This window comes from Phascolarctos cinereus, unplaced genomic scaffold, assembly GCF_003287225.1.
Source record: "Phascolarctos cinereus isolate Bilbo 61053 unplaced genomic scaffold, phaCin_HiC Scaffold_2;HRSCAF=192, whole genome shotgun sequence".
Lineage (NCBI taxonomy): Eukaryota > Metazoa > Chordata > Mammalia > Diprotodontia > Phascolarctidae > Phascolarctos > Phascolarctos cinereus.
The window spans coordinates 127,689,766-127,706,628 of NW_027555625.1; the positions used below are offsets into that span (position 1 = coordinate 127,689,766).

At 38.5% G+C, this 16,863-nt stretch overlaps 1 protein-coding gene across 1 annotated transcript in view; it reads left to right on the forward strand.

Moving 5' to 3' along the window:
* UNC5D (unc-5 netrin receptor D) overlaps positions 1–16,355 on the forward strand; it is a 366,754-nt gene extending 350,399 nt beyond the window's left edge. Inside the window, 1 exon segment of the mRNA XM_078149141.1 lies at positions 9,397–16,355. Coding sequence (XP_078005267.1) covers positions 9,397–9,601 — 205 coding nt within the window. The 3' untranslated portion in view covers positions 9,602–16,355.
* The last annotated feature ends 508 nt before the right edge of the window (positions 16,356–16,863 follow it).

Genomic DNA, 16,863 nt, shown 5'->3' on the forward strand with positions numbered 1-16,863 from the left:
GAACTGCCAAAATAGCAATGACTTTCAAACATCTGTCATGTTTGGCTCTCTCACAGGGACTGAGGTTTCACATGTGTAAAATGGAAAGGACAATTCAAGTTCTTTTCAGCTGCTGCCATGGCATAAGTAGTCTCAGATGGTATAGGTCCAATGCTGGATATGGAGTCAGGAAGATCTGATCTCAAATCTGGCCTCAGAAATTTGCTAGCTGTGTGACCTTGGGCAAGTCTCTTAACCTTCTTGTCTGCCTCAGTTTCCTCAATTATAACATGGGGGATGGTAATAATAGCACCTCTCTCCCAAAGTTGTTGTAATGATCAAATCTGTAAAGTGCTTGACATATAGTAGACACTTAAATGTTTCCTTCCTTCTTTCCTTTTTCTCTTCCCTCCTTCCTTTCTTCCCTATTTTCTTTCCTTCCTACTTTCCTTCCTTTCTTCCTTTTTTCATTCCTTCCATCTTTCCATACCTTCTAACCTCTGCCTTCTTAAACCCCACCCCCCACCTCCCTTTAAACCTCAGCTCAAACGCTTTCTTCTTGGTGAGGCAGCGTGGTGTAGTGGCTACAGTACTTGACTTTGAGCCTAAAAGACCTGGGTCCAGAACTAACCTCGGACACAAACTAGCTGTATGACTCTGGCCACATGACTTAACTTACCTGGACCTCAATTTCCTCATCTATAAAATGAGGATGCTGGACTTGATTAAGTATAAGGTCTCTCAGCTATAGATCTATCATCTTACATCATGCCTTTCCTGATCTCCCCCAATTTGCTAATGTGCTGCCCCTAAAATGATCTCGTATTTATTTTCCATATACTTACATGTGTACATGTTGTCTCCCCAGTGAAATGTAGGTTCCTGTAAGGAAGGGACAATTCCATTTTTTTCTGTTGTAACTCCAACACCTAGCACTTTGCCTTGCCCTCAGTAGATACTTATTGCATGAATACCTGACTGATTGCATCCTAATATAGTATAAACAGTTTGCTCACTGGTGAAAAACATAATTTTTAATCCAGCTTACTGTGAGTAGTTGTGTGGGGGCCTACAGCTGGAAATCTATGACTATCAATGTATATTAAGTCAACCAGCATTTATTAAGCCTTTACCGTGTGCTAGGCACTGTGCTAGGGAAACAAACAAACGCAAAACACTCCCTGGCCTCAAGGAGCTCAGAATCTAATGGGGGAAACACTTTTAACAGCTATACACAAACAAAATAGGAAGGGATAAATTGGAGATAATCTCAAAGGGGTAACCACTAGCAATGACTGCAATAGGCTTCTTGCAGAAGATGAGATTTTAACTTAGCCTGGAAGGAAATTAAGAGGTAGAGACAAGGAAGGAAAGAATTCTAGGCATGGGCAACAACCAATTAAAAATGCATGGAGTCAGAATAGCAAGTGTTTTATGTGAGGAATAGCCAGGAGGTCAGTGTCCCTGGGTCGCTGACTACATTGAGAGGAGTAAAGTGTAAGAGGGTCACTAGGTGGCACCATGGTGCACAGAGTGCTGGACCTGGAATCAGGAAGACTCATCTTTCTGAGTTCAATTCTGGCCTCAGATCCTTACTACCTGTGTGAGTTGTTTGCCTTAGTCCCTCATCTGTAAAGAAAATGACAAACCACTCGAATATCTTTGTCAAGAAAACCCCAAATGGCGTCAGGAAGAGTTGGACATGACTGAAAGGACTGAACAAGAGAGCATGTACCAGAGATATTACAAGGTAGCCTTGGCAGGATTTATGAAGAGAATGGGTATGGGGGGGGTGAGGAGTGGTGGTGAGAGACAAAGTTATCCAAATGATGACACCTAAGTTTGAACCTGTGTGGTTGAAAGAATGATAATGCCCTCCTAGTAATAGGGTAAGTAGAAAGAGAGGAGAAGTTGGGGAAAAGATCACGAATTATGTTTGGACATGTTGACTTTAAGGTGTATATGGGATATCCAGTTTAATATGTACAATAGATAGTTGAAAATGAGAGACCCGGGGTCAACAGAGAGAGATTAGGGCTGCATAAGTCTATTTGACAGTCATCAGCTTAAAATGATAATTGAATCAGTGGGAGCTTATGAGGTTAGTATGTGAAATAGTATAGAAGGAGAAGAAAAGAGGGCCCGGGACAGAGCCCTATGGAAGCACAAGATTAGCAGGTGTGACTTGGGTATCCACCAAAGGAGAATGAAGAGAAGTCGGACAGGTAGGGGGAACAATTTGGAAAGAACAGAGTTGCCAAACCTAGAGAGAAGAGAGCATAAAGGAGCAGAGGGTGATTGGCAAGGCTAAAGGCTATGAAGATTTCAAGCACAATGAGAATTGAGAAGGGGGCACTGAACTGGGCAACTGATCATGGATAACTTTGGATAGAGTAATGTCAGTTAAATGATGAGGTCAGAAGGCAGACTATAGAGAGTTAAGAAGAAAGTGAGGGGAATGGAAGGAAAGTGGCACCAGTTGTAGATGGCATTCTTAAGGAATTTAGCTATGAAAGGGGAAGAGAGATATAACAAATAGCAGTGTGGATGGGCGGGCAGCTGCATGGTACAGTGGATAGAATGCTGGGCCTGGAGTCAGGAAGAATCTTCCTGAGTTCAAATCTGGCCTCAGACACTTCCTAGCTCTGTGACTCTAGGCAAGTCACTTTACCCTGTTTGCCTCAGTTTCCTCATCTGTCAAATGAGCTGGAGAAGGAAATGCAAAGCACTCCAGTACGTCTGTCAAGAAAATCTCAAATGGGGTCACAAAGAATCAAACACGACTGAAAAACAACTGAACAAGTGGGGATGAACAGATCAAATGATTAGGGTTTGGGAAGGAGATATGGACATGTTTTAGATAGAGAAGCATCCAGTAGATAGGAAGAGATTGAAGATTAATGAGAAAATGTGGAAGATAGAGGGGGCAATCTGTTAAAGAAGGCAGGAAGAAATCACTCGTACATCGTTTAAGCTGACAAGAAGGAGGACCACCTTTTCATGTGACACGAGGAGATAATTTCAGAAGACATTTAAATGATTGTGAAATGAGGTGGAGACAAGTAGCCTGAGCTCTCAGTCAATGGTCTCTATTTTTTTTTTCAGTGAAATGTAAGTCAAGGTTCTTAGATAAGAGAGCAGGGAGAGAGAGCCATTGGGAGAGTTTTAGAAAGGATAAAAAAAAACAACTTAAAGGTGCTGGGATAAGTAGAATATTGAATCAGTTAGGGAGGTGTAAATGGATTGTCTTGTGTCAGTGAGGGTCTCCTTGAGACTGTGTAATCTAAATTTGTGATGGAGCCAGTAAGCACACTTGTGATTTTCTCCACCTTCAATCAGTAACACTTTAACAACAATGAAGAAAGCAGATAATAGGAGTAATCCTAAACCAGAGCTTGGAAGGGCAAGATTGGTGATAGGATAAATATGTACTTTGGGTTGAGAAGATTAGCTCTGCAGAACAGTACTTCTCAGTATTTTTTAACCTTCAGACCATTTCCATAGGGCTCCCATGCCACCATCTTCCAGTGAACATTTCATATATAAAAGCCTCATTAGAATCCATGAGAAGACTAACACTGCTTTTGATGAGATACCAGTGAGGGAGAGCCTAATGAAAGGACTAACTCAGTATAAATATGAGAATAGAGTATAATATAGGCAACATCATAGAGTAATAGAAAAAAGAACACAGAATTTGTGGTTAGGAGGTCTGGGTTCAGATCCTGCTCTGACACTTAACAGCATTGTGACCATGGGCAGACAAGTCAATATAAGTCTCTTGATGTCAGAAGACTTATTTTCATCTTTATATTTCCAGCACCTAACACACTTTCTGCCATATATTCAATGCCACATAGATGCTTGAGAGATTAAATTGAATTGCATGAGACTGAGTTACTTCAAGAGATCATTCTTACACACCCACTTCACAGGGCAGTTGTGAGGCAACCACTTTATAAACTTGGAAGGACTTTATAAATACAAACTATTAGAGGCAGCCTAACACAATACTTAGACACAGAACCTGGCTTTAGGGTTCAATGGCTGTGAAGTTAATGGGCAAGTTAATTAACCTCTTAATTCTCTAAATAACTCACCAAGCCTAAGGAGTGCAGAAAATGTTAATATGCATTAGGAGAGTTTCTTCTTTAAGAGTTCACTGTAGCAAATCCCAGATCCAGCTCCATCCCAATCGTTATTATCAACATGAAAAGCATATGAATTCAGGCACTACCTGGGGACCTTCTTGGATCACTACTTGTCCCTAGGCCACAGCCTAAGCACCTCTGGGTGAGGTTTCCCTCGGCTCACCTCCTTCCTTTTCCTTTGCTTTTTTTTTTTCTGGAATCTTGGACATGCATTGTTAGATGAGATGGTGTCCAGATATTCTGTGACTTATAGAATTGGGGAAAAAAAACACTTATGGGAGGTGCAGAAGACCATCTGACAAGCAACATTCACGTGACCAAGTGTAAATGGCATCATCCCCAACCAAGGAGTTGAGGCACATTTCAAATCCACAAACAAGTAGTCCTGTGACATTTCTATTAGTGTAGAAGTAAATAAACACAGTAGAATCAAACTCAGGAAGAGATGAAAAGTATATTGTAGGGTGACCCCTCTCCTCCCTATTAAACATACACATGCAGGCAGGCAAAAAGTATAAATACAGCTTCTGGTATTTATTATAGTCAGCTACTCAGCTTTGAGATCTTTGAATAAAATGTCACAACCTTCTCACTGTTGTTTTGGTTTGCCTTTTGAGTGGATCATCAAATCATATAAATGAACAGAAACGTGCCATTAAAAGCTGGTCACCTCTATACGAAAGCACTTTCTATATAATTTTATATTGTGACTGGGTGCCAGTTATAAAAAGGGGACACTTGACTAGCCTCTACCAATCTTTGTTTCTCTATTGTGCAAGACCTACGCAGGAACCAGAGTTGGCCCAGAGGTGACATTGTTTTCTCCCCTTGGCGGAACACAACCAACTCAGAAACAAGCAAAGAAACAAAATCAAACCTCCCAAACAAGCAGTAACAATAGCAAAAAGTCAAGCAGCAGTCTGGCCTCCTCCTGGCATGCATAACATAACTAGTTATGTGCTTCTGTACTAGTTAAGTCACACTGATAATTCATGTTAGATTTGTAGTCCATTAACCAAATTACAGAATCTTGGAGGTGGTAGCACCCCGAAGGTCATCCAATCCAAGCCACACTTCAACAAGAATCTAATCTACATCATTGATGAGGGAAATCCAGTCATCACTCAGAGACCTACAGTGGCAGGGAACTCTCTTCCTGAGGCAGCTCCTTCCATTTGAAGACCATTTTAATCAGGCAGTTCTTCCTTATTCTGAGTTAAAATTCATTTCACCTTTAGATACTACCCTTAGTTCTTTCCTCTGAGGCAAAGCAGAATAAATGTTGTCCTTCTATGTGACTACCCTTCAAACAACTGAAGAAGGGGTTCATGTCTCTCTCTCCCCTCCTGTGTCTCAGTTATCCATGGTAAGCATCCTTGGATTCTTTAATTTTTTTCATTTTTTTCAATTTTTTTTATTTTTTTATTTTTTTTTATCCTTGGATTCTTTAGCTGAACTTTATATGTTCTCATTTCCAATCCCTTCATCTTCCTGATCATCCCAGTAATCTGAATATGATCTAGTTGTAAATGGCCTTCTCAAAATATGACACTTCTAACACAGTATTCTAAATGTGGCTTGACCAGAACAGAGGATGATAAAACTATCTTCTCCTTCATTTTTGGACTTGAAAAATATTCTTAGGGACAGCTAGGTGACACAGGGATAGAGCACCAGCCCTGGAGTCAGGAGGACCAAAGTTCAAATCCTGCCTCTGACCAGACACTTGACACTTACTAGCTGTGTGACCCTGGGCAAGTCACTTAACCCCAATTACCTAATACACACACACACACACACACACAACACACACACACACACACACACACAACACATATATATATATATATATATACACACACACATTATATATAATATATATATAATGTGTATATATATATACATGTGTGTATATGTATGTGTATATATGTATGTATACACACACACATTACATATATATTTTCAAGTATATATATTTTTGTAACTCCACTATATCTAATGTTTCTAGTATATATATTTTTGTAACTCCAATATATCTAATACTATATGATATGTGCTTCAGGAGACACAAAAAAGTGTATTTTAATTCAAATAAATGTTCATTAAATGCTTGTCATATACAAAGTAGCATAGATAAATAGATGAAAAACACAGTCCCAGACCTCAAGGAGCTCTCGGTCTCAGTGGGATAGAGGGCGAGAGAGCAAGAGATTTATATGTATGCACACATACACACACATATAAAACATATACATGTATATGACAAGTATGAGAATTTAAAGTATAGAATGTGATAAATTAATTATTAATAATTAATATTAATGATAATATTATTATCATTAATATTAATTATTTAAAAAGCTTAGTATGTCCTAAGAACTATGCTAAGAGGTGTTCATACAAATAGAAAAAAATAAGTCAGTCTCTGTTCTCAATGCTGTTACATTCTAATGGGATAAGATAAAATAAATGATAGCCAAGGAAAGGTGACCTGGACTGAGAAGGCCACAGGATCTGTGAATGGAATTATAGGACAATTGATTAACACATCCTTTCTGTAAATGAAAGAGCTGATTTGAATACTGTTGTCAGGAAGAGGTAGAAAGTGAGGTGGGGTAGAGCAGTGGTAGGAAGCATGAAAGGAACACACTTTAACATTCAATAGGAAGCCAAAGATGATTTTTTTTTAAATGAGGCAATTGGGGTTAAGTGACTTGCCCAGAGTCACACAGCTAGGAAGCATTATGTGTCTGAGGCCGATTTGAACTCAGGTCCTCCTGAATCCAGGGCCGGTATTCTATTCACTGTACCATCTAGCTGCCCCTAAAGATGATTTTCAGGCAGGTAAATTACATGGTTACAAATAAGCATCAGGAAGATTACTTTGCTAGCTTTATGAAAGGTGGATTGGAGAAGAAAAAGATGAAAGGCAAAGTAACTGATTAGGAAACCAAATCAATAGCTGAGGTGAAAATTGAACAAGGCTGCCGTCATGGGACTGGAGAGGACATGACTGGTACATGTGATACTGAGGAGGTAGACTTGACACACTTGAGAACCATGTGGTCCCCATCTTGAGAGGCTTACTATCTAGCTAGGGAGGGATGGAAAATCAGGAAACAAGAAACAGAGAACCATTAAGTGCTAACTTGTATTATATTAATGATAAGTACAATGATTGTTTAGAGAAGGGAAAATTCTAGGTGGGCTAGGTGTTCAGAGTTTCAGAAGAAGATGGGAATTGAGGATGAGTAGGCTGTATATGTAGAATACAGAAAGTAAGAGGTGGAAAACACAATGTAGAAGGATAACAGTGTAAATGGGTGTTTTCTGGTAGCAATAAGTAGATATGCTTGCATGGAGGAGTAGTTGTTACCTGGTAAATAGTGGCAGCTAAGATCAGATAGCTAAGGTCAAGCCAGCTAAATGAAGGGCCTGGAATGCCAGGAAATGGAATCTAGTCTTGAGGCAGATGCAACAGATTCGATATTAAGATTGTGACTGTTTAATACAGAGGCATCTATTACTGGTAAGCAGAACGGAGTATGTGAAGGAAGAGACTAGCAGAAGGGAAAGCCGTTAGGGAGGTATTAGTTAACTAGATATGTAGTAATAAGGGCTTAGACTGGGAGACCTCATTGTGAATAAAGACAAAGGAGTGAAGCAGAGAGAAATTTCAAAGGAAGAAATAACAGAAGATGGATTTAAAAAAACATAAGGAAGTAAATAAGAGGAAGGGGTTAGAAATGATTATAAGTTTTCTAGCTTTGGAGAGAAAGGGTTGGTAGAAAATAAAATAATTACTTCAAGAAAATAATAATAGTAACTTAAATTTCTATAGTACCTTGCAGTTTATAAAGCACTTTTCTTACAATAACCCTGTGAGATAAGTAGTATAGATATTATCAATAGCAGTATTAGGTATTTGATTGCTGTCACACAAGATTTCAAACACAGATCTCTTGACCCCCAGTCCAGAGGATCACAGACTTTAGAGCAGAAAGAGATATTAGAGGTCACCTAATCTAACCCTACATAATTAAAGAAACTAAGCCCCAGATAAGGCAAATTACTTGTTCAGATCAGGTAGAAAATGTCAGAGTTGGGATTTGAACCCAGGTACTCTGACTCCAAATCCAGAATTATTTTTTGCCTATACTATACTGCCTTAAGCTCAAGCTCCTAAACCTATAGTTTGCAGATGCTGTTACCTTCCCTTCCTCCTTTTTTTTTTTAAATGGATTTTCACTGTACTATGGAAGCAGCAGCAAAGTGATAAAGGGATTAAAGTGCTAGGCCTGGAATCAGGAAGACCTGAGATGTGTCATCAGATACTTGCTAGCTGTGTGATCTTGGGCAAGTCACTTAACCTATTTCTGCCTCAGTTTCCTCAACTGTAAAATGAGGAGAATAATAGCACTTATCTCACAGGGTTGCTGTGAGGGTCAAGTAAGATAATATGTATAAAGTGCTAACTGGCACATAATAAGAGCTAAATAATTACTTGTTTCCTTCCATCTTACTTCTGAACACCTGATCTTGAAGTGGCATTAAGATATCCAAGGAAAGATGTCCCATAAACATTTAAGAACAAAAGGTGAGTTTGTAGGCTCGATTAACCGACAACTGTTGACAGGATAATTGAAGCCCCCAAAGTGAAGAAGCTGGCTAAATAAATCTAGAGAGAAAAGATGAAGGTGTTGGTCATAGTCTTTGTAAATATGCACAGGGAATACTTCCACAGGGAAGGAAGGGTCAGAGATTGAACATAAGAACTGTGAAGAGGCAGTGTCATAGAAACCCAAGGGAGGAGAGTGTTTCAGGCTGGCCACCACAAAATACCACATGGAGATCAAAAAAGATAAAGGCTGAGAAAGGTCTTTAAAGAAAAGGAAATCACTGGTAATCTTGGAAGGCCATTTCAATAGAGTTAGGAACTCAAAATGGGGCACAAGGGGTTAACCATGCAAATATACATCATAATTTATTTATTTTGTAGCTGGATCTCCCTTCCTCTCATGCCTCTGGAATCTAAGATGGTGTGATTTAGAGAATCTAGGGTTATCAGAGTAGGAACTCCCCTGTCCATTTCATCAACTATGTTATACAGTTTTAATAGTTGTGAATCTACATCTCTTTTGTGTCAAGTCATAGTATTCTCTAAGGCTCCTCTCACTCTAGTCTAACACTGTTCTTGTCTGCTTCCCACAAGACTTTTTGTTTGTTTGTTTGTTTATTCCTTTAATCAATCATTCTTTTTGTCTAGGAATTTATCCTACTTTGCTACCCAAAGTAGCCCATCCGCTGTCATTTTGAACCTGTGGGAAGCTCGTCATCAACATGATGGTGACCTTGACTCCTTGGCCTGTGCCCTTGAAGAGATTGGGAGGACACACACAAAACTCTCAAACATTCCTGAAACTCAGCTTGAAGAGCCCGACTTCAGCTACAGCAGGCAAAATGGACTTTAGTCCATCTCCTCTCATGGACAGACCATTGGCCAGCTTTGGGACTTTTTTTATTAGGTGGGGAGGAAAGAGGTGGCTTTTAGCCCAATGGTATTTGGGAAAACTCAACTTCATATATAACCAGAGGGACATCCCTTGAAGAAACTGAAGGCTGTCTTGGTAAATCATGTTAATGTTAGGAAAGTCCAAGCTTGCATCCAAAAGGCCCCATCCTATCTGAGTTAATACTGTCTTAACTCTACCAATTCTGAATAGTTGAAGTGGGGGAAACACACACACACACACACACACACACACACACACACAATTGCCTTTAAACAGGCTCATATTTTTGGAATTGTTAATGGGTCCAAACATCAGGTGGCAACAAAGCAGACTTTGGATGTGTATGGTTTGAAAAAAGTTCATACAGTAACGATGTTCCCCAAGGGCCAAATTATTCTGATATCAATGTCAGGTTGTTGTTTTTTTTTAACCAATTGATATTTCCAACATGAGAAATGAGTATAAAACTGACCTTTATATATAACAATATTACCAGTCCATTTTTGTGATTTCAACCATATCACAAGCAGGAAATGGGAATTTAGAACTGAGAATCTAAGTAAGTCACACCAGCACCACCACCCAGCCTAGCCCGCATCCACTAGGATGTGCCTGGGTTGTCAGGAGGAATGAATAGGATGATTAATTAGTTAAATATACCCTATTGCCACTTCCTTCCAAAAGCTAAGACTCACTTCACTCCCTCCTACCATTCCCCCTCAATGCAGAAAAGTAAGGGACTGTTTCCAGGTGCATCCCTGACCACAATTAATCATCACTGCATGGTGACTTAGGATGATAGCCATTGCTTACAATATATAAAGAAAGGTCCCCAACCCCACCACCTCTACTCACAGCTGAGCCACACAAATTGTAGTAGAATCAAATCCGTTATAACGCAGCTGGGTATTGGATTTGGATGTGTCACAAGTCGGTTTCTTTTCCAGGAATCATAGCTCCATAAGCTGAAGGCCTCAAAAAGCTTGGTTAGTTTAAAAGATAGTGGGTGTTAGCCAGATCTCCCTAATACCACTGTAAGAAAATGGAGTTTTGCTATGGTTTTTTACGAAGTTTATTGAAACGTTTCTTGCATTTTTCTATCATTAAGAACCCTCCAGTAAAAACTCTGGGCCACTTTCTCCCCAGGAATTGTTTTTTAAAGAATCACCAGAATCATTAACTTTGAATAGTATCTGGTAAATCCTCCATTTAAGTCAACAGGTATTTATTTATTAGGTGCCTACTTAGTGCTAGGCACTGTGAATACAAAGATAAAAATGAAATATCACCTATCCTCAAAGGGGTCATCCTATAACACAAGCTATTACAATGTCCTCCATTCCTGTAAGTTTAATTATTTCTGGCAACACCATTATGGTGTAGCTAATTTTCAGTCATATGGGGGAAATAGTGGATTTATTTACCCCGAAAAATTTGAAATCCACAAGAAATTCAGGAACTTTATTTTAACCTCCTTTTCCATAAAACCTTTTTGACCAAAGCTTCATGCAAATAGTCAAATGGATTCTGTTTAGATTGACCTCTACTCCCTAACCATGCATGTGAGGAAGCATTACCCAGAAGAGTAACATTCTTCATAGACTTGATGACAGAAGAGGAGAGAAGGAGGAGGCAGAGACTTGAAAAGGCCACGAGTTGGATAAGCAGACCCTAACTCTCCTGAAGGACTTGGGTTATACCAACGACAGGTAGAAAGAGGAAATTTTACAATATCCAAAGAGATGAAAATAGCAACTATATAAATGTGTTAGTTTATCCAAAGAAGAAGCTTCCTGAACAATTATTAAAATGTGTAACCATCATTTTTTAGAGCCCTTTTAAAAAAAAAATCCAAAAATACTACCCCAAGGAAAATGGTCTAAAGGCTTGGAATTCATGACACCATGTCTAACATTGTCTGGTGCATATTGACTCCTGCATTGGCTTTGCTACATGAAATTCAGCAGCAGAAGGCTTTTCTCAGGTACTGAATGGATTATTGTACAGAACAGACAAATCCACTTAGAGCTGTCAAATCTGTTTTCTGAAATATTGTCGCTAGATCAGGAGAATGCCCTTTTCTTAATAGTCTGTTCAACATGCTTATCCCTTATAGGAAACAATGAAGAAGAATCCATGGGAGTATAAGTCATTTGACATCTCTGAAATAGTTTCTTGAAGAAGCAGCATTGGATAGAGTCAATCATCAAAACAAGTACAGAACTAATTTGAGAGGAGGGATTGGGGGAGAATTTGCAGAGCAGCTGTTTTTGGCTCCTCAGAGAAAAAAGACATTACCACTACTTCCTCCATCTTTTTTTCTGCCCTAAAGTAGGACACAGCATTTTCCTCTTCTCTCCTGAATGGCCTTCTAAGCATTTCATCCATTGATGTGAATTAAGATAGACCTTGAATGAATCTCAGCATTTTTAAAGAGTGTTCTTGTATTTTAAAACAGATCCAAAATTTAAACAAGGCTGATGAAAGTTTATTTGAAACATTTAAAGATAAAATGGGGCATTTTTACCCTCTGAATATTAACTCAATAGCTTTTTTTTTCCACCTGTGGCTTAAGCTCATAGACTCACCTGATAAAAACACAATACACTATTAAGATCAAGTCCAACTCTCTCATTTTCTGAATAAGGAAACTGAGGCTGAGAGGTTGAATTAAGACACACTTGACAATTTGAGGCAATACCAAAGAAAATGAAATCTTGTCTATCAATCAAATATTCAAACTAACCCTTTGACTCATTCTTTCTCTTTCCCCTTCTTTACATATTAATCTCCCTTCTTCTGATATCAAGTGCAGAAAAGGGTGAAGCTGAATTCTTGCTAAGTTTAGAGTCCTTCAACAATGTGGCAATGAATGTCTAATAAGAGAACTTGCAAGATTTACAGAGCAATGGGCTTTCAGGGCCAATCAGATAAAGCCTTAGATCATCATTTGAACCTTGGACTATTTAGCCCAACCTAAACCTCTGCATGGTCTTTGATGTTTGGCTGTCATTGCTCTGAGACTTGCCAAGCAAATGCCCCCCTTTAAAGAGATTTCACTTATCATCCTGAGACCTTACTTTGATAGACTGTTTTGCTCATCCTTTGTACTGGGATTATGCATGGGAGAGACAGAGAGAAGCAGAGACAGAGAAAAAGAGAGAGAGAGAATCAGAGAGAGAAAGAGAGAGGGAGAGCTCTTTAGTTTTTGGTGGTCTATTTAGAAAATGCCATGATGTGTCCTATCCCACCCCTTGCCATTTTGGGTCCTATGAGTAATTTAAGACTAATAGCTATACTTTCAAAATGACTTACAATTATGTCACCAAAATGGTATACTTCATAGCTTTGCCAGACTGCAGCACCATAAAATTAATTTATGATTTTTACAACATTGCTTGTGCAGTCTGACTAGTTTACATTAAAATCCTTTAAGCTGAAAGCAAGCTTGCTCTATAGATTTAAATGCAAACTTCATTTACCGGTGCATGAAGTCCTATAAAACTAGGATGTATTCCCACAAAAATTTTATTGGCCTTTTTGTAAGAGATGAGAAAGAATTGACACTGTTCTCTTTAAAGAGGGGGAACTTTTTTATTATTATTATTTTTATCTCCAAAAGCAGCTGTTATCCTTTGCTGTGGCCTATACATTTTTCTTTCAGGAATTTCTGAGAGAGACTATTAAGTTTAAATCACTAAAACAGGGGTTTTCTTTGGATTAAAATCTCTGGACTTGAAGACTTGAAGAACTTGTCTCTCTGAAAGATATTATCTTAAAAAAAAAAAGTAGAAAGACATGGCATATTCATTCTCTTTCACAAAGCTTTCTCCAGATGCCAAACTTCTAGCAAAGGTATCTATGAAGTTAGAAAATGTTGTGAAATATATCAGTGCAATGTTCTTTTTTCCCTTTTTAGTCATTTCTCTTTTCTGTCTATTAGTAGTGGGTCAAGCTGCCCTCTGTAAATGTCTTGAATAATATAGTTGATGGATACAGTAAAGGAAAAGTTCTCCCAGAGGCTTTTGTTCCAGCTAGAGCAAGTTCAAAAGAACTGCAGATGAGCTAGAAATGTGCCTCTTTGGCCTACTGTATGGCTTACTTTCATTATATTTTTCTTCATGTAACATTGCAAAATTCTGTCTTCTTAGTAGCTCCCATTGTCTTTATTAGAGATAACAGCAGCATAGAAATGGGAGAGCAAAATGTTGTCCTAACAATAGTGGCATTTAAAAAAAAATAGTAGCCCTTGGTGTTAGTTGCCATAACACTGTATTTGAAAATCAGTGCTTTTAGCTAAGAGCTGAATGGGAGCGGTTTCCACTGTTTTGTCCCTATAGAAGTTTCCAGAACAGCAAACAAAAGTGTATTTTGTCAACTGTCACAAAAGTGAAAATGTTAACTGATTTTAGATGTGTTTGCATTTTCTTTGTGTGTTTTTAATTTCCAAATGATTTTAAAAGCTGCAGTTTACCAAGCTGTTTGGGTGTATTAAACAGCATGTGGTGTTTTTGCAAGCAATTCTAGGTAGGCAAGGGTCCACCACATGGTTATATGGTCTTCTTACATCCCCACAACAGGACCTATCCCAATACGATGGCACAAGGAAAAGAGTTGGTTTTTTTTTCTATTAAAGAAAGGAAAGGGGATGGAAGACCAACCCTTGCCAATTAGTCACTAGTGTGTAGTGTTGTAATCTGAAGTAGGAAGTTCAATGCACATAGAGTAATTGTAGTGCTTTAAGCAGCTGCTTAACCTTTTTTTCCCTCTTGCTGTGAAGACCATGGATTTGGAATGTCTTCATGAGGTGGGCCTAGGAAGTGAACATCAAGCTTCATGTCTTAGAACCCACCCCCCATCTGAACCCAAAGATAAACACATGCAGAATGCTTCCTGGTTAGACCTGTACTTTTAGGAACATTTTTTCCCCTCTCTATTTAACAAATAAAATTGAAATCTAGAAAAAGTGGCTCAATGTGAACCAAACTACTGTCCCTAAAAGATGCAGCATTTAATGATGATGATAGCATCTTAAAGAAAAGCATGTCATTCTTTTCATGGATGGCTATGGTTTTATGTTAAAACTTGTTAAAATTGGAATAAAAAAAATATCCTTTTAACCTCTGTTTCCCAAGCCCTTTGACAATGGTCACAACATTTCAAGTGAGATTCAATATAACAACATTTTATCACAACAAAAGAAAATAGGACATTTCCTTGGAGTTTAACATGACTGGGTTTTAACTTCAGAATCCTACATCTTTAACGGTAGGGAGGAAGCATAGCGTTTCAGAGATGGGAAGTATGTCCAAGGTCATGTAGTCTGATTATTTCCAAGCAGGAAAAAATTTAATTCAATTCAATCTAATTCAATAAGCATTTGTTAAGCATCTTCTCTGTGCAAAGATGCTGGGAAAATAAAGCCAAAAAAAAAAAAAAAGATATATTCCCTGCCTTCTATATACCATCCTCTGTCCCGTATTTGAAGACTCCCTGTCTTGGCCAAGTTCTGTTGAAAGCAGGATAACTGACCATATGATCTCTTCGGGGTCTTCCCAGCTCTGTGATTTAAGAATGTAAGGGCAGTTTGTAGGCAAACTGTCATTCTCCAAGGCACATTTATCATGGCATGGCAAGAGAACAAAGCTGAGAATAGCTCCAAATGGTATTCTTCTTCTATTCTCTCTTCCTAAACAATTCTGATGGTAGACCATATGGCAAATTAGTGGCATTAACCAAGCCCCACACTGAGACTTCTCTTAGAGAATTAAGAACCAAAATCTTTACAACTTGCCATCCCTGCTTGGCCTTGCCACTGGCCCTCACATGCATCCAGGGACAGAGCAATATAGAAGAAGAATATACTCCAGGTAACCAAATTTCTGATCAAGAAATTCTCCTTGCCCTTTCCAAAAAGTAATCAAGCTCCTGCTTCCTCTCCTCCATATTTCATAATTGCATTTAATTGTTCTCTGGGGGGGATCTATGAAATGCCCCTCATACATACACACATACGTGTGTGAAATACAGAGGGAAACAGCATCTTATTCTCCTGACTCAAATATAAATAATGAAGCCAATTATTTTTCATTTTTTTCCATTTTGCTATTGAAGAGACCTCAGAAGGTGTTTTTTTGTTTGTTTTTGGTTTGTTTGTTTTGAGGGGGAATTGGTTTATTTTTCCCTTTTGGTAGTGGTGTGGTTGGAGTTGGTCTGCAGGCACTTTCTGAACAAATGATCAGATCTCCCTCCCCCACCCTATTCCCTGTTTCATTTATCTGTGTTAAGAGCTGGAAGAAAACAGAAACAACAAAGAGCTGGTTGAACACTTGGTTTGACATGAAGCTGAAGGAGCAAGCAAGTCAGAGAAGATAGTTTGAATAAAGCATGGCCTTGGCTTCATACCACACTTTCTGTGCCTTGTACTATCAATGTAAATTCTGAATGTTGTACAGTAAATACTTGGATGGACTCCTTAGAAAAGGCTGCACTGGCTTCTTTTTCAGCACATGTACATATATATAAATATATATATATATACATATATATATTTGGTAATGCCCAACAGCTGTGTTATATTGTATTGAAAAATGGACAGTTTGGATGTTTTATGTAGAGTTTGCAGAAATTGGATGGCTACAGACTTTTGAAGAAAAATGTACAGACATAAATTACGGCATATCGGTTATTTATGAATAAAGAGTCTTTTATTGACATCTTAGATTACTACATGAGTGGCACCTTGAAATCCTAATGAGGTTTCTTCTTCACAGGGCTAATGACACAAAATATTCATCCCTACAATAGCAATTTTCAATGAAGTATAAACATAAGTGTCCTGGACTCATAATGCCATTTCCCCTGTGCTACATCTTCAGAAAAAAATATGGGACAGAACAAGGAATATTAGCTTTCTCCACATTAAAAGAAGAAAGTAGGGAGTAGGTAGTTGAACAGATACTTGTGAGATCAAAAATTTGATAATTAATGCTGAAGAATATGAGAATCCTGATGACTGCACAACTCCCAGGTCCTTCAATTTGTTTCTCCCTGGAATACCTTGGGAACATTTTTCAGGTTTTAGACTTGGGAGCAATAACATTTTACTCTCTATTTGGAGGACGAAAAAGGAAACAAAAAGTTATATATTCCTTCCTCTATTCTCTGCCTTTAGATTGTAGGACAGCTCCTGACATTCCATTTGTCCTACTCCCAAGTCA